At 41.5% G+C, this 21,687-nt stretch overlaps 1 protein-coding gene across 7 annotated transcripts in view; it reads left to right on the forward strand.

Annotated features, from left to right (window-relative positions):
* Positions 1 to 21,687, forward strand: part of LOC144500466 (ubiquitin thioesterase ZRANB1) — a 79,320-nt gene that overhangs the window by 54,087 nt on the left and 3,546 nt on the right. For all 7 annotated transcript variants that reach the window (XM_078223420.1, XM_078223426.1, XM_078223421.1 and 4 more), the window contains 4 exons: positions 4,077 to 4,148; positions 5,590 to 5,788; positions 11,589 to 11,709; positions 20,611 to 20,740. In XM_078223420.1, coding sequence (XP_078079546.1) covers positions 4,077 to 4,148; positions 5,590 to 5,788; positions 11,589 to 11,709; positions 20,611 to 20,740 — 522 coding nt within the window. The remainder of the gene's footprint in view (positions 1 to 4,076; positions 4,149 to 5,589; positions 5,789 to 11,588; positions 11,710 to 20,610; positions 20,741 to 21,687) is intronic.

Raw genomic sequence — 21,687 nt, forward strand, 5'->3', positions numbered from 1 at the left:
TACAAGTGGTTTTAATTCCTCTATTTTTTTTCTAGGTAATTATTGATGTGACACTGTCAACCATCCAAAGTTTGCAATTTAAATCAGGTTTTGGATGCCTCCCAATGCAGGGCAGTTGCCTGTCAGCAGTTTTAGCTTCCCAAGCAATTGCCATACAATCCTTATTGGGAACCTCTGGAGCTTGGAAGTTCTGGCCCTAGATAGATAATTCAATTATTATGTGCAGTAGTTGATAATGTGACAGGTACTGGCTTAAAACTAAACTTTATTAACATGCTAAAACGATACACATTTATATGGTGCTTTTCGCGACCACTGGACATCTGTGTTTTACAGCAGATGAAGTACTTTTGAAATGTAGTCGCTGTTGTATTATAGGAAGTGCATCAGCCAGTTTGCCCACAGTAGGTTCTCACAGAATCACAGAATATTACAGTGCAGAAGAGACCCTTCGGCCCATCGAGTCTACACCAATGCATGAAAGGTCCTGACCTGCCCACCTAATCCCACTTGCCAGCACTTGGCCCATGGCCTTGAATGTTATGGTGTGCCAGTACTCATCCAGATGCTTTTTAAAGGATGTGAGGCATCCTGCCTCCACCACCCTCTGTAGGAAGCGCATTCCGGACCGTCACACCCTCTAGGTAAAGTTTTTCCTCAAATTCCCCCCTAAACGCCCCACTTCTCACTTTTAATTTGTCCCCTCGTAGCTAACCCTTCAACTAAGGGAAACAGCTGCTCCCTATCCAGCTTGTCCATGCCCCTCATAATCTTGAACACTTCAATCACGTCGCCCCTCAGTCTTCTCTGCTCCAGAGAAAACAACCCAAGCCTACCCAACCTCTTTATATAACTTCATAAATTGGCTTAGCAGTAGGAGACAAGAGGGTAATGACAGGCAGCATCCTGGTGAATCTCCTCTGCACCTTTCCAGTGCGACCACATCCTTCCTATAATGTGGCGACCAGAACTGCACACAGTAGTCCAGCTGTGGCCTCACCGAAGTTCTATATAACTCCATCATGATCTCTCTGCTTTTGTAATTTATACCCTGATTGATAAAGGCGAGTGTGCTGTCTGCCTTTTTCACCACCCTGTTAACCTGTCTTTCTGCCTTCAGAGATCTATGAACAAACATGCCAAGGCCCCTTTGTTCTTCAGAACTTCCCAGTGTAAGACCTTTCATTGTACGCTTCCTTGTTAAATTACTCCTTTCAAAGTGTATCACCTCACACTTTTCTGGGTTAAATTCCATTTGCCACTTGTCTGTCCATTTGACCATTTTGTTTATATCTTCCTGTAACCCAAGACACTCAACCTCACTGTTAATCACCCGACCAATCTTTGTCATCGGCAGACTTACTGATCTTGTCCCCATGTAGTTATCTAAGTCATTTATATAAATGACAAACAATAGTGGGCTCAGCACAGATCCCTGTGGTACGCCACTGGTCATTGGCCTCCAGTCACTGAAGCAACCATCTGTCATCACCCTCTATCTCCTACTGCTAAGCCAATTATGAATCCACCTTATCAGATCACCTTGTATCCCATATGCATTTGCCTTAAGTCTCCCATGTGGGACTTTTTCACTTTGCTGAAATCCATTTAAACTACATCAACCACACTACTCTAATCCACACACTTGGTTACATGCGCAAAAAATTCAATCAAATTTGTTAAGCATGACCTCCCTCTGACAAAACCATGCTGACTATCCCTGATCAAATCTTGCCTCTCCAAATGGAGTTAGATTCTCTCCTTCAGAATTTTCTCCAGTAGTTTCCCAACCACAGATGTGAGACTCACTGTCCGTAGGTTCCTGGCTTGTTCTCTACACCCTTTCTTAAATAGTGGGACCACATTAGCTGTTCTCCAGTCCTCTGGCACCTCCCCGGTGGCCAGAGAGGAATTAAAAATTTGGATCAGAGCCCCTGCAATTTCCTCCCTCACCTCCCACAACAGCTTGGGACACAATTCATCCAGACCTTGAGATTTGTCCACTTGAAGCCACCAATACCTTGTCACCCCCTATCACAATTTACCCTAGAACCTCAGCCTCTCTCCCCAAGTTCCATAACTACCTCCTCATTCTCGTGGGTGAAGACGGATGTGAAATATTAACACCCTACCAATGTCCTCTGCCTCCACCCATAGATTTCCCCTTGATCCTTAATGGGCTCTACTCTTTGGTTATCCTCTTCCCATCTGTATCTTAGGATTTTCCCTATTTTTACCAGCCAGAGCTTTCTCCTATCCCCCTCTTTGCTCTCCTAATTGATTTCTTAAGCTCCATCCTGCACTTGCTGTACTCCACTACTGCCTCCACAGACTTACTCCCCTTATACTTGTTGAAAGCCCCTCTGTTCCTTCTCATTGTATCCTGAATGTCTCTGATCATCCATGGTTCTCTGGGTTTGTTACACCTTCCTATTGCCCTCGAGGGAACATGTTGGGCCTGTACTCTCCCCATTTCTTCATTGAACACCCCCCCCCCCCCACTGCTCTTCAGTAGATTTCCCCACAAGTAACTCGTTCCAGTCTACCTTGGCCAGATCCTGCCTTACTTTATTAAAATCTTCTCCCCCCCCCCCCCCCCCCCAATCCAAAACCTTTTTCTGCAACTTGTCAATTTCTTTGTCCATAACAAATTTGAATTGAACCATGTTGTGGCCGCTATCACCAAAATGCTCCCCCACCAACACATCAACCACCTGTCTTGCTTCATTCCCCAGAATTTGGTCCAGCACTGTGCCATCCCTTGTTGGACCCTCTACATATTGGCCTAAAAAGTTTTCCTGTATACATTTTACGTTATATACATTATACACCTCTTCTGATTTGTGTTAATAAATTTCCATGGCCATAGAAGACAGAGGGTAGCAGTGGAAGGGTGTTTTTCTGAATGGAGGTCTGTAACTAGTGGTGTTCCGCAGAGATCAGTGCTGGGACCTCTGCTGTTTGTAATATATATAAATGATTTGGAAGAAAACGTAGCTGGTCTGATTAGCAAATTTGCGGATGATACTAAGATTGGTGGAGTTGCGGATAGTGATGAAGATTGTCAGAGAATACAGTAGGATATAGGCTGGAAAATTGGGCGGAGAACTGGCAGATGAAATTTAATCCAGACAAATGCAAGGTGATGCATTTTGGTAGATCCAATTCGGGTGGGAGCTATAAAATAAATAGCAGAACCATCGGGAGCATAGACACACAGATCTGGGAGTACAGGTCCACGGATCCTTGAAAGTGGCAGCACAGGTAGAAAAGGAGGTGAAGAAAGCATATGGCATGCATGCCTTCACCGGACGGGGCATCGAGTATAAAAGTTGGCAAATTATGTTACAGCTGTATAAAACATTGTTTAGGCCACATTTGGAATACTGTGTCCAGTTCTGGTCACCACACTACCAGAAGGACGTGGAGGCCTTGGAGAGAGTACAGAAAAGGTTTACCAGGGCGTTGCCTGGTATGGAGGGTATTAGCTATCAGGAGAGATTTGAATAAATTGGGATTGTTCTCCCTGGAAAGATGGAGGCTGAGGGGTGACCTGATAAAAGTTTATGAACTACTGAGAAGTCTAGATAGGGTGAACAGTTGGAAGCTTTTTCCCAGGACAGAAATGACAATTACAAGGGGGCACAAGTTCAAGATAAGGGGGGGAAGGTTCAGTGAAGATGTGCGGGGGAAGTTTTTTTACACAGAGGTTGGTGGGGGCCTGGAATGCACTGCCAAGTGAGGTGGTTGAGGCAGTTATGTTAGCCACTTTTAAGACTTATCTTGATAGACATATCAACAAACGTGAAATAGAGAGATGTAAGCGGTTGGTCTAGATAGGTAAACATGATCAGCGCAGGCTTGAAGGGCCAAAGGGCCTGTTCCTGTGCTGTACTGTTCTCTAGCAATTAGCGAGGAATCTACATTAAGTATTTAATGCAATCTAATAATCATATATCTGAAATATCAATTCCTTTTTGAATGGGCGGTGAATTTTTGGGGCTAGGGAGAGTTGGTGAGTGAGTGAATTCCATGGTTAGATTGTATGATGCAATCTGGCTTGTTGTCTCTTGCAGATGTTGAGGACCTGCCACCATCAGTGCAGGAAAAATTGTTTGATGAGGTGCTTGATCGGGATGTACAGAAAGGTAAGCAGTTTATTATGCTTTTTCAATTCTTATTGAATAATAACATTTCTGATATTAGATGTTTTCAATTGTAGTGAGCATCTATATTTTTTGCGTTAAATTGAATTGATTCAGGGCAATATTATTAAAACCTAACAGATGCTACAAGGAAGTGATCTGGGATGGGAGATCATGTGATGGGTTAATATACTGTTTTATCTGTACCATCAGGGTTCAAATAAAGGGCAGGGAGATAAATAGTCTGTGACTTGAGATTCCTACATGAAATTAATTTGCTAAGTCCCAAATTACAGTTCAAAACAACCTCTAATTTGGCACAAAATCAGTGATATCCTCGCCATTGTTATGACATAATGATAAATGTAAAAGATAATGTTGTTGCAGCAGGGGAACACTGCGCTGTGTGATTGGACAGAAAGAAGAGCTTTTCTTGCATATGTGATTTTGACAACTCTGCGTTTTGAAGTTTTTAATGGAGCTGCTGGGTTAAAAATGCTTTTCTTTCCCCCAGCAAAATGATCTTGCTGAGCCGAAATATTTGCACAAAATTGGTACTGCAGAAAAAGTAAACTACTTGTTTTGTTTCCTCCTTTTGTGATATTCTGGGGTGGGGGTGATATCCACATCAAGCATCAAACTGAAGGGAATAAGAAGAAAATTTCTGTTCTATAACTGCCCATAATTGAGGACAGGTTACAAAAATGTGGTTGGTATTCCCTTCAGGTTAGAAGGTGAGGATTGACTAATCAAGGTGTTAAAAGAAGGGGCTCGTGTCATTTTGGAGGTAAACCAGGCCTAGCAAAATTAGTGGGCCAATTTACAGGGCACCTCCAATTTTATCGAAATGTATCTGGGCAATTATAGGCACTCGCTGGTCTCGATCCTATAGCTGCAGTGTTGTTGACAGTGCATTCTTGCTGATGGGCTTAAGATAGTGTTTTTTTTTAAATTTCCTTCCATGGATAGGGTAAGTGAAAAGCTCTTCAAACAAGCCCACCCAAATCCCCAACCTCTGAAGTAAGTTCCTAATCAGATAGATCTTCTGGGAATTAAGTGGGGTTAATAACATTGATTCAGTTGAATTACCTGTTCCATAAGATGTGCAAAAGCAATTCATTGTTTCCTATCTCAGTTCCTGATAGATAATTGCGTGACTTCTACGTTCTACAGTCTAATTTCCTGTATGATTGGGAACAGACTCTGTGGAATTATAGGTGTGAGTCCACGGTCTCAGAAGATTGAGTATCAGCAGATTGCTTTGCCTAATCAAAGCCATATTTTCAGTATAAAGATCTGCAGATGTTTGGAAATACTTTATTAGATAAATGGACTTAATTTTAGAAGTGTCTTTCTTGTGAAACAAGCTTTTCAATAACTTTAATTTGAAAATGAATAACTTTACATAAGGCTATTGTAATTCTTAACTCTTTTGCTTTTGTAGAATTAGAGGAAGAATCTCCCATTATAAACTGGTCCTTGGAGCTAGGAAGCCGCCTGGATAGTCGACTTTATGCTCTCTGGAACCGCACAGCAGGTGACTGCCTGCTTGACTCGGTGCTACAAGCAACATGGGGTATTTATGACAAAGACTCTGTTCTGCGTAAAGCTCTTCATGACAGCTTGCACGACTGCTCACATTGGTAGGAATTTGTTTTAATTTTCCTCCAAAGAAACTGTAAACCCATTTAATCTGCAAAATTATATGCTGCATAATTGTAATTTAACCACAAAAGCAAATAATAGTTTGAAAGTCAGACATTTCAATCAATTGTTGATCTGCATGTATATATAGAACTGTATTTCTTGGTATTGAAATGCTATCTGAATAAAAAATGACAATTTGGGGCTGTGGGTGGAGGAAGGAAACAGGAGTGCAGTGAAATGACCCAGTGCGATTGCTTTGCTGTTTTCTTTGTGGTGCCATATTGTAGTACCCAGAACTGAATATGTAGAACTCCACCCATGTCTAAGGAAGGAAATCTGCTGTCCTTACCTGGTCAGATCTACTTACGACTCGAGATCCACAGCAATGTGGGTTGACCCTTGAGTCTCAAGTATCCTCTGAAATGGCCACGCAGTCATATCACACTGCTACAAAGTTAATAAGGAATAAAACTGGGCCGATCACCTGGCATCAACCTAGGCACTGGAAACAACAACGGCAAACCCAGCCCTGTCGACCCTCTTTACTAATCTGGGTGCTGGGGCCAAAATTAGGAGAGCTGCCTCTCAGGCTAGTTGAGCAACAGTTTGACATAGACGTACTCATGGAGTCATACTTTACAGATAGTGTTCTAGACGTCACCACCACCACCCTTGAGGATCTCTTGTCCCACCGCATGACAGACCCAGCAGAGATGGCAACACAGTGGTACATTTGATCTATCTCTGCTACCTCCGGTAGCCCCCAGTTACCCTGGGAATCCTCAACATGGACACAATGAAGTCTCATGGCACATGGTGAAACATGAGCAAGGCAACCTATGTATTCCACCCCTCCCTCCCTCCTCCCCCCCCCCCCCCCACCCCATCACCACCAACAACTCCATCCCCTGCCAGTGAATCAGCTCTACTCCGTGTCAAACACTGCTTAGAGGATGAAAGGGTGCAAAATTTACTCTGGGTGGGAGACTTCGAAGTCCATCACCAAGTGGTTTGGTAGCATCACTGACTGAGTGTTAAAGGACATAGCTGCTGGACTGGGTCTACAGCAGATGGTGAATGAACCAAGAGGAGGGAAAAACATTTTCACCCTTACCTGCCAGCTGCACCAGTCCATAACCGTATCGGAGGGAGTGACCACTGCATATTTCTTGTGGAGACGTCGTCCCGTCTTCATGCTGAGGATATCCTCCGTTGTGTTGTGTGACACTCCCACTGTGCTAAATAGGATAGACTTCGAGCAAACCGAGCAACTTGGGGCATCTATGAAGCACTGTGGGCCATCAGCAGCCGAATTGTACTCAACCACAACCAGTAATCTTGTGGCCTGGCAGATCTCTCACTCTACCATCACTACCAAGCCAGGAGATTAACCCTGGTTCAGTGCAGGAGGGCGTGCCAGGAGCAATACCAGGCATACTTGAAAATGAATCAGTCTGATGAAGCAACAACACAGGGCTACTTGTATATCAAACACCAAATAAACTGCAAGTAATAGAGTTAAACGATTCCACAGCCAACAGATCAGATCTAAGCTCTTCAGTCCTGCCGCATCCTGTCGTGAATGGTGGTGGGCAGTTAAACAACTCTCTGGACCGAGACTCCACAAATATCCCCAAACTCACTGATGGAAGAGCCCAGCATATCCGTGCACAAGATAAGGCTGAAGCATTGGCACAATCTGAGCCAGAAGTGCCGAGTGAATGATCTATCTCTGCTACCTCCGGTAGCCCCCAGCACCACAGATGTCAGTCTTGAGCCAATGCGATTCATTCAAGCTGCTGAAAGTACTGACAACATTCTGGCAATAGTACTGAAGACTTGTGTTCTAGAACTTGCTGTGCCCCTAGCCAAGCAGCACCAGCACAACTACAACTCTGGTATCTACCTGGGAATGTGGAAGACTTCCCAGGTATGTCCTGTAGTCAAAAAGCAGGACAAATCCAATCTGGCTAATCACCACTCCGTCAGTCTACTCTCAATCATCCCTAAAGTGATGGAACGAGTCTTCATTAGTGCTATCAAGCAGCAATATCCTGTGCATTGATGCTCAGTTTGGGTTCTGCCAAATGGCAAGTAAGACACATGCCAGGCAATGACCATCTCCAACAAGTGATAATCTAACCATTGCCCCATGACATTCAGTGGCATTGCCATAACTGAATTCCCATTATCAACATCCCAGGGTTTACCATTGACCAGAAACTGAACTAGATTCGCCATGTAAGTACTGTGGCTACAAGAGCAGGTCAGAGACTGAGAATCTTGCAGTGAGTAACTTGCCTCTTGACTCTCCAAAGCCTGTTCACAATCTACAAGTCAGGAGTTTGAAGGGATACTCACCACTTGTGTGGATGAGTACAACTCCAACAGCACTCGAAGCTCAACACCATCCAAGACACAACTGCATCCTTGATTGATACTCCTTCCACAGACATTCATTCCCTCCAGCACCGATGAACAGTGGTTAAACCAAAGGATGGGAAGTTTTGAAACACATTAGGTTCGCCAAGTGATGACGTGCAACTTAAGCACGGTGAATACTTGTAGCATTATGAATTCAGTGCTACCTAAATCAGTAAATGTTTCAAATCTATGAGCTGGACTTACTGTTTAAACAGTGTGCTTAAAAAATGAAAAGATTCAAATTAATTTGATTCAGTTTTCAGTAGTAGTTCTTTTGCCTTTGAGCCAGAATGTTGGGTTGAATCCACCAGAATCTGAGCACATTGTCCAAATTTATACTTGAGCACAGCACTAAAGGCAGATCTGTCATTTGGATGAGAAATTAAACTGGGGTTCCACTTGCCTATTCTGATTGATGCTAAAAATCATATGATGTTTTTTATAGTACAAGGAGTCTCTTTGTGTTGTGGCTAGCATTTCTTCCTGAAGCATTTGCACCAGAACTGATTAGCTTCATCTTCATTATGTTTGTGGAATATTGTGTGCAAATTGATGCAGATGCTGAAGCAGTAGGTGTCCATATGCAGCAAGATCTGCACAACATTCCGGCCTGGGGTGATAAGTGGCAAATAACATTTTTGTTGCACAAATGCCAGATAATGACCATCTCCAACAAGAGAATCCAACCATCACCCCATGATATTCAATGGCATTACTGATGATGAATTCCCTCACCATCAACATCCGGTGGGTTACCATTGACAGAAACTGAACTGGACTTGTCATATAAATATTGTGGCTATAAGAACTGGTCGAAAGCTGGGAATTTTGTGACAAATAATTCCCCATCTGCTCCCTGAAAGTTTGTGCATCATCCCCAAGGCACAAGTCAGGAATGTAATTGTGTACTTCACTTGTCTGGATGAGTGCAACTCCAACAACACTAAAGAAGCTTAACATCATCCAGTACAAAGTAGTTTGCCAAGATCAGTTTCTACCACCTTAGATATTTGCTCCCTCCATCATCGATGCACAGTGGCAACAGTGTGTACCATATGCAAGATGCACTTTAGCAATTCACCAAGTCTCCTTTGACAGCACCTTCCAAAGCTGCAACGTCTACCACCTAGAAGGACAAAGACAGCAGATGGATGGGAACATCCTCACCTGCAAGTTCCTCTTCTTTTCGTACACCATTCTGATTTGGAAGTATAATTACAGTTCCTTCATTATCAAAAGATCAAAATCCCAGAACTCCCTTACGAGCAGCTTTGTATACCTGCACCAGATGGACTATAGTTCATAGGTGTTCTATTAATGGGTATTTGTTTGACTGGTTATGCAGGTTGTAAGTTAACTGAAAAGGGACTATGTTGCATGCATGAAAAAAAAGTGTTAATGTTTTGCCATGAAAGAGGTTTGGTGTTGGTAGTTCACGATAAAAGAAAAGAGTTTATTAATTGCAAACGCAGATTTCCAATGTTATATTTTATTGTAAGAATGTTGTAACTCCTCCTTTAACTTAACTATTACACACCGGTTTTAAGATCAACATGGATGGTGAAGTACAATGGTCTAATTAGCACACACAGCTAATGTTTTTGGATTTAGAACAAAGAACAATACAGCACAGGAACAGGCCCTTCGGCCCTCCAAGCCCGCGCCGCTCCCTGGTCCAAACTCGACCATTCTTTTGTATCCCTCCATTCCCACTCCATTCATGTGGCTATCTAGATAAGTCTTAAACGTTCCCAGTGTGTCTGCCTCCACCACCTTGCCCGGCAGCGCATTCCAGGCCCCCACCACCCTCCTGTGTAAAATACGTCCTTCTGATATCCGTGTTAAACCTCCACCCCCCCCCCACCCCCCCCCCCCCCCACCCCTCACCTTGAACCTATGACCCCTCGTGAACGTCACCACCGATCTGGAAAAAAGCTTCCCACCGTTCACCTTATCTATGCCTTTCATAATTTTATACACCTCTATTAGGTCTCCCCTCATCCTCCGTCTTTCCAGTGAGAACAATCCCAGTTTACCCAATCTCTCCTCATAACTAAGCCCTTCCATACCAGGCAACATCCTGGTAAACCTCCTCTGCACTCTCTCTAAAGCCTCCACGTCCTTCTGGTAGTGTGGCGACCAGAACTGGGCGCAGTATTCCAAATGCGGCTGAACCAACGTTCTATACAACTGCAACATCAGACCCCAACTTTTATACTCTATGCCCTGTCCTATAAAGGCAAGCATGCCATATGCCTTATTCACTACCTTCTCCACCTGTGACGTCACCTTCAAGGATCTGTGGACTTGCACACCCAGGTCCCTCTGCGTATCTACACCCTTTATGGTTCTGCCATTTATCGAATAGCTCCCCCCTACGTTCTACCAAAATGCATCACTTCGCATTTATCTGGATTGGACTCCATCTGCCATTTCTTTGCCCAAATTTCCAGCCTATCCATATCCTTCTGTAGCCTCTGACAATGTTCCTCACTATCTGCAAGTTATTTCTCCTCAAACTCCCCCAGATGATTGCCATATGAAAGTTTCCACTCGATACATTTTAAAATCTTCTCTCATACATTCTGTTACTGGTTCGCATTTCAAAATCCTGTTCACGTTTTCCAAAGACCTGTTTGACTAGAGCTTCTGTCTCACTTTTAGCAGCAAGTCCGTGCAAGGATTTCAGATTAATCCTTTCATATTTTCACTGTTGCACCAATTCAGATATCCAGTCAATAAGCAAGACATTTCAAACTTTAGGGTTATTTTTAGAATACTTTTTCTCTCGTATCCTTACCAATTGATTTTTTTCCTCAGCTTTGGAGACCCTGAACAGAACTCTTTTGTTTCCTAGTTTCTTACTTGTTCCATCTTCTGGAATTCTCTGGCTTCTTAACTAGTTGCTTTTAAATCTGTAGTACTGGTTGTCTGAAACATTACTCCATTGTAGGGTTTTTCTTGCAGCAAAGCTAAAAGAGCTAGTTCCTCTTTAGCTTCCCCGAGCAGAGCTGAGAGTGTTATTTACTGCCTCATTGTCTATCTTCAACTGCCTCTAGCTTTCAGCTGAAACTAAAAACATAGAAAGCTGTTGCTCCCCTTTCAGAGCCCCTCTACTTGCTAATCAACTATCTTTCTTGATGTTATTGCTCTCTAAACAATAGTATCTCATTTGGAACTGAAACTAATCTCCACACAGACATCCACTTTTGTTCAGCATGAAATCTAGCCTAACCTCCCTTCCGGGCACAAACATTAAGTTAAACCTACCTAAAACTATACCTTATTTTTAATGTTGATCCTTACTAATATAAATCCCTTAAAACTGGTTTTGGTTTCCTAACAATGTTAAATCCCCTTTTTCCTTGTCAGGTTTTATACACGCTGGAAAGAATGGGAATCTTGGTATTCTCAGAGTTTCGGGTTACATTTCTCACTGCGCGAGGAACAGTGGCAGGAGGATTGGGCATTCATTCTATCCCTTGCAAGTCAGGTAAATAGTTACTTTTTTCTGTCTTCTACGAAGATCTTGGAAGTTAGATTTATTTTTGATTGTAATTTTGCACTCAATCACTGTCTAAGTTTTTTGAATGGATACCGAATAAAGTAGAGCTCCATGCATCAACTTAAAATGAGAAGATCTTTTGGAGCTGCAAGTTTAGAAAACACCGTCTATTTAATCCTGTTCAGTTGTGAGTTATCAAGGGGATGGCTTTTGTAATCTGACTGGAATAGTAAAAATTCATTTTATGCATGATTTTTCTGAATAGAATAGTTATTATAGAGCAGAATAACTTTGCAGTGTCAAGGTAAACCAGCAGTTAGAATTTTCTTTTGCCATAAGTAGATATTTGAGTGTTAATGCATTTACTTTGGTAATGATTTTGGGATTGTTCTGCCCCTGTCATAAAACCATGATTTTATGAAGAAGCTGGACATTTTAAGTTTTAACAAGCAGCATGGAATATGGAAAATTTGTCTTGACAAGCTGGACTCCAGATGTCAGGTAACCTTGTGTTTTCTGTACGATCACTGGGTTTGATTCATGTCTGGGCATGTCTCTGGGAAGCCATTTAAAATGTGAATTACCTTCCCAGGTACTGATGACTATCCCTCTTCTATTTCTCTTAAAGTGACTCAGAATAACAATACCCGATAGACCTGCTGATATCCTAGAGTTGGAAATGGAACTAAAGGTATTGGAGGCAGTTCATAGCCGGAATGTTGATGGGGATTTCAAACATTCCCCAAAATGTGTGACAATCAAACCCTTTATGTGGACAGTGGGGACACCAATACCGTGGCCACATGGCTGAAATTAGCTTATGGTTTAAAAATAATACCTTATTAATTTGTAAGAGCAGGGCAGGCAGTCTGGGGTACAAAGTTTACAGAAGGAAGACATCTCACCCAGAAAAAAAACTGTCAATAAATTCACTCACTGGCTGAGAAATGGGGCAATTCTTTATCTGTGGATTACATCTTTACTATAGAAGCTCAACTACAACATCAACTGGTAAAGCCAGAAACCTGCCTATTTTGTGTCTTTTATTAAAAGACCTAGGACTCAAGGACTTGAACCATTTCTTCTCTAAAAATCCATCTTGTCCAGTCAGTCGAGAGGTGGAAAAAGGGGGAAATTCTCTTGCATCTCTCGCTTGTCCATAAGTGTGACCTGAATCTAGGTAGTTCTGTGAATTGAGAACAGGAGACATGACTGTAATTTAAAAGCCATGAACCCAATGATAGGACAGTTTATACAAATCATAGGCTTCAAAACTATATATATTATATATAGTATGGACCTACCAAGTATTATGTTGATCTTTTTCTACACCCTAGCTATGACTAACCCTAGCTATGACTAACCTAACCCTAACTTTGACACAGTCCCACATGGCAGGTTGGTTAAGAAGGTTAAGGCTCATGGGATACAAGGAGAAGTGGCTAGATGGGTGGAGAACTGGCTTGGCCATAGGACAGTAAGAAGTCTCACAACACCAGGTTAAAGTCCAACAGGTTTATTTGGTAGCAAATACCATAAGCTTTCGGAGCAATGCTCCTTCGTCAGATGGAGTGGTCTCTGTTCTCAAACAGGGCACAGACACAGAAATCGAGACAGAGGGTAGTGGTCGAAGGGTCTTTTTCCGGCTGGAGGTCTGTGACCAGTGGTGTTCTGCAGGGCTCTGTACTGGGACCTCTGCTATTTGTGATATATATAAATGATTTGGAAGAAGGTGTAACTGGTGTAATCAGCAAGTTTGCGGATGACACGAAGATGGCTGGACTTGCGGATAGCAAAGAGCATTGTCGGGCAATACAGCAGGATATAAATAGGCTGGAAAATTGGGCGGAGAGGTGGCAGATGGAGTTTAATCCGGATAAATGCGAAGTGATGCATTTTGGAAGAAATAATGTAGGGAGGAGTTATACAATAAATGGCAGAGTCATCAGGAGTATAGAAACACAGAGGGACCTAGGTGTGCAAGTCCACAAATCCTTGAAGGTGGCAACACAGGTGGAGAAGGTGGTGAAGAAGGCATATGGCATGCTTGCCTTTATAGGACGGGGTATAGAGTATAAAAGCTGGAGTCTGATGATGCAGCTGTATAGAACTCTGGTTAGGCCACATTTGGAGTACTGCGTCCAGTTCTGGTCGCCGCACTACCAGAAGGACGTGGAGGCATTAGAGAGAGTGCAGAGAAGGTTTACCAGGATGTTGCCTGGTATGGAGGGTCTTAGCTATGAGGAGAGATTGGGTAGACTGGGGTTGTTCTCCTTGGAAAGACGGAGAATGAGGGGAGATCTAATAGAGGTGTATAAGATTATGATGGGTATAGATAGGGTGAACAGTGGGAAGCTTTTTCCCAGGTCGGAGGTGACGATCACGAGGGGTCACGGGCTCAAGGTGAGAGGGGCGAAGTATAACTCAGATATCAGAGGGATGTTTTTTACACAGAGGGTGGTGGGGGCCTGGAATGCGCTGCCAAGTAGGGTGGTGGAGGCAGGCACGCTGACATCGTTTAAGACTTACCTGGATAGTCACATGAGCAGCCTGGGAACGGAGGGATACAAACGATTGGTCTAGTTGGACCAAGGAGCGGCACAGGCTTGGAGGGCCGAAGGGCCTGTTTCCTGTGCTGTACTGTTCTTTGTTCTTTTTTCTTTGACTGTAACACTATATTCTGCACTCTTTCCTTTGTGTATGATATGCTTTGTATAGCGTGCAAGAAACAATACTTTTCACTGTGTACTAATACATGTGACAAGAAATCAAATCAAAATATATATAACTATGTTTAAAAAAAGTGGAAGGGCACTATTATTTGGACACTTGGATTTTTTTGAAGGAAGTCATAAGTTCACCTTGAACTGGGAGCAAGCCTGCCTTTGCTCCAAGAAATTGCCCGACCTGTATGGTACTTGAGGGGGACTGAGCTGTGTGCTTGTTTGCACTGCAATCACTTTAATTGGTGGGGAGCAAACTGGCAAAGGCTAGTGAAATACTAGAAATTGCATGACAGAGGCAAGCTTTATGTTTCAGACCTGTTATTAAAGCCAGTGATTTGGGGGATAAGCAGAAAAGCAAGGCTGCCCTAACGTGTCCTCTCCCTGCCTTTCCTGAAATTTGTGTGTGGTTATCAGCCTGTAGCCAAACAATCCTCCTCTGAGTGTAACGTGTCTGCATTTGGAAATCTGAGAAACAGAGATGGGAAGAATTGGCCCAGCTCTGAATTCCCCTCCATGCCGAAGTTCTGTTGTAAGAACCTCCAGGCATCTACTGGGCCATCCAGCGTGCCATCTTCACATGATGGTGCTCCAGATTGACAGAATCAAAACCTTGCAAACCTTATCCTCTTTCTTAAAAAGCCTGTTTTCCAAAGCCCATCTCTTGCAGGGATCTGCCTGTTCCCTTTTTGCGTGTGTGCGTTCATGCCCACACATTGGGGTATTTTTAAAAAGTGATAATTATACTTCGAGTACAGTTTTATAATAAGTCAATCATTGAGTTTATTGAAAGAAGCCTATTAAAATCTCTTATTCTGGGTCTACAAGCAGCAAAGGTAAATGATTTTAATGAGTGAATTAAACTTTTAAAGTAATGATGCGACGTGCAGAGTAGTGGGTAACATCAACTGCATGCTTCTCCCATCCCAGTCATAACAAATTGTTTTCATAATAAACTGCCTAGAACACTGGCTGATGATTTATAGCATCCTGTATGTAAGGAATGAACAGTGAAATAGGTAGCAGAGGATTGCAGTTCATCCAAGGACATTATGAAAAATGTACCGACTCTGAACAACTCTCCAAACAATGCAGCAGTGTTTTATATCCTGTAGTTGGCATTTTTGCTGTGAGTGCTATCTCAACATTTTTCAAATTGTTCTTTAATAATATGATTATGACAGGAATTTTAAATAATTCAAGTTAGGTGGTTGTGCAGCCACCTAAAAATCATAATCGTTATAAAGTTTACTTTGGGTAAATGAATTATACCAATATTTGTTTAAAGTATATGTTCAATTATTTGCATTTGAAAATAGACTTTCAACATAGATGAAAATTCTGTCAATAGTTTAGGAATTTCAAGTTATAGTGGAAAATAACTGTTCTTAAATATTGGAAGTTTCTTTTCAAGGTATTCAATCAATTTTTATAGATGTTTAGGTTGCTGTGCTTTCTAGTAACTTTGCGGTTTTCAGAGTTTCCAAAAAGATGTAGTGATTTCTTGTTGATTGGTTGTGGCATGAAATGGCCCATTTGGACTCAACTTTCACACTAAGTTGATGGACTTTTAACAATTATTTTGCTTTTTTTGAACCTGATAAATGTGTTTATAATTTGGGCTGTAGGCGTTTAGGTTTGTGCCTAGTTTTATTTGTGAGGCACTGGAAACAAAAATACAGCCACAGCAATAGGCATGTAATTAACTTTTGGCTTAGTATGAAATATCACAAACTGACGAGGTTCAACTTGTACTACAAACAGCTGCTTTTATTTCACTTTCTATTATGTTCTGAGGTTTAAGTTGATGATTGAGGCTGTTGGAGAATATTATGATCCTAGCCTAGACATCCAAGTTGTTAGTAGGATCTGATTAGGGATCAATAATATTGCTTAAAGTAGACAAGGTTAGATTTAAGATACTTCAGTGAAGAAAGCCACAAGGTTCCGCAGGTTTTGAACAAACAAAAATAAACTTTATCCGTCTTGTATCTAACCTGTATGGTTAATATATGGCTCATGTGAATTAAGAAGCAAACTGTGGTGGAACATACCACGCTGTACAGTAAATTATGAATGTGACCAAAACAGATTCCACGGATTTCTCAACACACCAGACATCAGTAACACCGAGTCAACCAGGCTCTCAGAAATTTCATCTTCCTCGCAAGCATTTCCAATCTTAACCTTTGAGGATCTCACTGTGAAATTCGCTCCAACTCTGATGGATTCAACTACGGCCCGCCTCGTAGGGTTTCAATCTCATCTCCATTTCCCTAGATTCCCGAGTTTACACTCCAGCGCCAACACACAAGCACAATTTCAGCTCTTCAGCCATGGCAAACAATCCCCCTGCTCCTAAAGGGGCATCTTTGCCCCAACGGCTCTTCTCAATTACCAAGGTTTCTCATGAAGCCTCTAAATAAAATCTGTCCTCCCACCCCCCCCCCCCCCAAGCCCTTTCTCTAATTTAGAGCCTGCTTCTCTCTTCCTTAACTGGGACCTGTTTCATCCCATCTTTCTCTTACCTTGGACTTAGTTTTGGGAACTCTCCCTGTCCCATCTTGGGCCCTCTGCTTGTCCCAGGTCTTGTCCACTGCCTGGGACACTGGCACTCTGCACCTGGTCACTGGACCCAGATTTTTCTCTCTGTGCAGGCAGGTCTTTTCTGGGCCCAAAGAACATAAAGATGCTGAACTGCACACGTGTGGCTTGCTCTTGGCTTGTGTATGCGCAGAAAGTTCGAGTTCTGTCACACGTTGAAGTTTTGAAGCTCGACACCGAGGTAAGTTGTGTTTTGTAATGAGCAAGGGTGGTGTCATGGTAATGTCACCAGCCTAGTAATCCAGAGCAAGCAGCTGGAATTTAAAATTCAATTCGTTAATCAAAAAGCTAGTCAATAATTGACTACAAAACAATAGAAAACCCATCTGGTTCACTAATGCCCTTTAGGGAAGGGAAAATGCTGTTCCTGCACGTGACTGTAATACCACTGCAATGTGGTTGACTCTTAATTCACCTCCGAAATAAACTAGCAAACATGGGCTTTTGGATGTGCAGCAAATGCTGGCCTTGTCAACGGCATGCACACCCAATGAAAGGATTATAAAAAAAAGTAAACATTTTTCTGATTAATGCTTAATATTGCTTCATGGATATCCATATAAGGAGGGAGACTGTAAAGTGATTTGAAAACAAGGATGAGAGTTTTTACATATTTTTCTGATTAATGCTTCAGGCAACCTGACCCAGCAATCAATTACCAAAATTTGGAGTTTCCACTTAAAAAGAATATAGACAGAAATATCCAATGAACTGTACCTCTGCAATGCTATTCTCCATAATGGAACTAAGCATGAAACAAAAAGGATTCTTAATGATTGAACTGTGACTTATCAGGGTAGTTTTAGCATTAATGGATCAGTTAATACTTGAACAGTATTTCAATCTTCTCAATATCTTCAAACTTTGTGGACATTAACCCTGTGGGCTTTTTCTGTAGGACTTAATAAACTCTCTCTTTACTTTAAGCTTTTAACTTGTATCACAACCTAAATAAGAACCCTTTTTTGGTTCTGTTGCTCTTTTTTCCTTTTGCTGTATAGGTATTGAGAATTTTGTATACTTCACCTGTTCGAATGGGAGAAAGATTAGTTCGCTAAACCTTTACGCTCACTTTTTATTTTTGTTGAGTTTTTTTTTGGTTGCATTGTACTAGAATCATATATTACAGCTGTTCTGTCCATGAAATCAGTACCGTACCTTGCGACATTTTTCCAGGCTTCAAAGGTCAACTTGTAAGCCAATATCTACACTCGGCATTCTCATGCTGTTCATTATGCTGTCCTGAATGGCTATTCCCTCTTTTCAATAGCTATTGCTCTGTCTTCTCTAATCCTCTGAGCCAATCATTCCTGCCATACCTCATTCCCCAAACTCCTAGCCTTGTTCCCTAATCAGAGAGATGGTGGTGGAATGGTAATGTTAGTGGACTAGCAGTCCAGAAGCTCAGGCTTAATGCTCTGGGCATGTGGATTATAGCAGCTGGTGCAAATAAAATTCAATTAATAAAATCTGGAATATAAAGCTAGTCTTCCTAATGGTGAAACTTTCATTGATGGGAGTCATTTGTAGGTCAGCAAGAACGGGGGTTATGGGGCACCGGAACTTGATGCGAGTTAAGACGCGGGCAGCAGAATATTGGGTGATCTCCAGTTTGGAGAGTAGAATGAGAGAGAAACCAACTAAGAGTGCATTGGAATAGTGATGTCTCGAGGTAATGAAGGTATAAATAAGAGTTTCAGCAAAGATGGAAATTGGCAGTTTTAGTGATGGATGAATATGAGATTAGAAGCTCACTTTGGGGTTTTGACACCAAGTTTGCAAACGGATCGTTTGCTGGGAGAGGGATGGAGTTAGTAGCTAGGGGATAGAATTAGAAAAGGAGACTGTGAACAATGGTCTTAATCTTTTCAATATTTTCATTGAAAGAAATTTCTATTTATTCAATCTTAGATACTGATTTTGCAATAATGGAGGGCTAGCAAGAGTTGATGGTGAGAGAACTGTGTTGTCTGTGTACTTGTGAAAACTAATATTGTCGAGGGACAGCATATAGTTGTGAAATGGGAGAGGACCAAGGATAGATCCTCAAGGGACACCAGAGGTAATGGTGCAGGAGCAGGAAGAAAAGCCACTGCAAGTGATTCTCTGGCTGCAGTCAGGTAAGAATTTAACCAAGTCAGATCATAACAGGGAGACATTGGAGGAGGATGCTACAGTTAACTGCGTTAAAGGCTGCAGTCAGGTTGAGAAAGGTGGTGGAAAGTTTACCAAAAAGGAAAGTTGGATTAAGAGGGGGAGAAATGGTGCAAAGGCCAATTCAAAAATTAATTTAAAAAAAATCTTCAATTAATACCTGAAGGATGTGATTCACACTTGCAGTAGTTAATTTTCAGTGATCATCGGGTTGCCCAGCAGTTATTAACAATAATCATATAATTAGAAGAGTGCTTGAAATGATAAAGCATTGTGGTGAGTTTAGTCCTTATCTACTGTGCAGGTACAGAAATTTCATGCCATTCACTGGTGAAGCAGATGACCAGACGTGTTTGCAAACCATTACTTTCTCAAGTCGTTATAGAATTTGCTCACAAAAACGTTGGGTGTCATTAGCATTGCTGTTGTGTTGACAGCAAATTGTGCTATTAAAAGTCATGCTACATTTAGGCCAAAGATTATGGAAGATATGATGAGGGATAATTTGCAGTTCCAAGGCTTTATCATTTCAAGCATTCTTCGATAATGGAAACACTGAGGTGACTACAAGGTAATCTAATTGAGTGAATTTGTTATTTTAACAAATGATCTACCTCAAAATAAAGTTGTGACGACTTTGTACAGTGTTGATTTGAGGAGGCAGATTTGTTTTTATTTTGTTTATTCACATCAAGTGCCTTGAAGGACATCCCCAGGATGTCTCAGTTGATGCATAGTAATGTCCTTGCTTTACTCACTGCAAAACTATAGGAATTTAATATGAATTGTCTTCTATAACTTGCGATGAATAGGTCAGAATGATACTGACATTTCATCACCTGGCTGGGTGGCATGCTAAACCACAGATAAGGGTATCTTCTGCAAGAGGCATCCATTAAGCACAGATAGTTCATGACTGTTACTATTGGTTAGGATCCCAGCAACTGCCATCTGATTTCCAAACAAGACTGTTCGTTTGTTTATTTTGTGATCTTTCTGCCACCCCAAGTATCCATGTAATACTTACTGCAGTATTATTTTAAATAGTTGAAATGAAATCTGGCCTGTTGCCATGTGTTGCTGTCAGTGGAAGGTTTTTCAGTTCAAAACAGGTGTTGCTGACAGCTTGGACATTTCGTGCAATTGAAACATGATGACGTGGTCACTAAGGATTAGATGTGTGACATAATCACCACAGAAATAATCCTCAATAGATTACCAAGAAGTAATGTTTGCTGATAGTGTAAATTTATATTTAGTGTATGTTTGTTGCAGGAGCGCTTCAATCTATATTTTAATTTAAAGTGGGTATATTGGAAACTTCCAAACTATATGTCTTGTCCATCTATTTCAAAAGATAAACCAACTTTTATTTTAAGACAAATTGCATCATGTTCACTTATTTCAGCCTGGAGCCAGTCTAGAGCAGACCCACATCTTTGTTCTAGCTCACATTCTTCGCCGACCAATTATAGTCTATGGAGTGAAGTACTACAAGAGTTTTCGTGGTGAGACTCTAGGGTACACACGATTTCAAGGTAAGGAATTTAAAAATATCAAAGTCAAGTTGTACAAAACTATTCTGAGAACTGCTCTAAGCATTGTCATCTTAACTTTAAGTAGAGCAGCTTAGACTATCTGCTTCAGTCTCTAGAGTGGGGTTTGAATTCATGTCCTTCTGATTCAAATTAAATTGAGAGGCTGATGAAGTAATGCTAGATGATTCTTGAGGCTGCAAAAGTAGTAGAATGGGTCACTACTTAATTTCCCATTCCCATCCACCCAAGTGCATAGTATCTGGAAAATTGGCATAACTTGCAGTTAGGTTTTTAAGTGGATGGGATTAACTGAAATTTCTGGATTACGAACTGTCTCTTAACAAATATGGTTTTTGCTGACCTGATGCTAGAGTTTTCAGTGGACAGTGAGGTTAATGATAGACACAATAATAAATAGGCTTTTATAGTTAAATATGAGCTTCATGATAGAAGGTATTAAGTCAGACATTCTTTCAATATTGCAGAGAATATTTTAATTAAATGTCTCAATTGGTAAGAGATAGTTGGTTGGTACTTGAGAGATAAGCTACGTTGAACAAATAATATTTGACAGAATTGCTACAGGCAAAATGTTGGTTTCTATGGAATAATGATTTAAGATCAGGACCACTCTGCTAGTATATATTGAATCAAAGCTATGGCAATATGTTTTAAATTGTCCTGTACAACTGATCAGTCCAAATTCTTGGATTGTCTATTGGATTCAGAAAAGGATAAAAAGGAGAACTGGGTGCAGTGTAACAGTTCTGTTGCAGGACAGTAGGTTTATGCAGCTTTCCTCTAAAGTAAAACCAATCAGTCTCCATCACTGGCAATATTATTGTTGTACAAAGTCTCACAACACCAGGTTAAAGTCCAACAGGTTTATTTGGTAGCAAAATAATTTTGCTACCAAATAAACCTGTTGGACTTTAACCTGGTGTTGT

Source organism: Mustelus asterias, chromosome 11, assembly GCF_964213995.1.
Source record: "Mustelus asterias chromosome 11, sMusAst1.hap1.1, whole genome shotgun sequence".
In the NCBI taxonomy this organism is placed as follows: domain Eukaryota; kingdom Metazoa; phylum Chordata; class Chondrichthyes; order Carcharhiniformes; family Triakidae; genus Mustelus; species Mustelus asterias.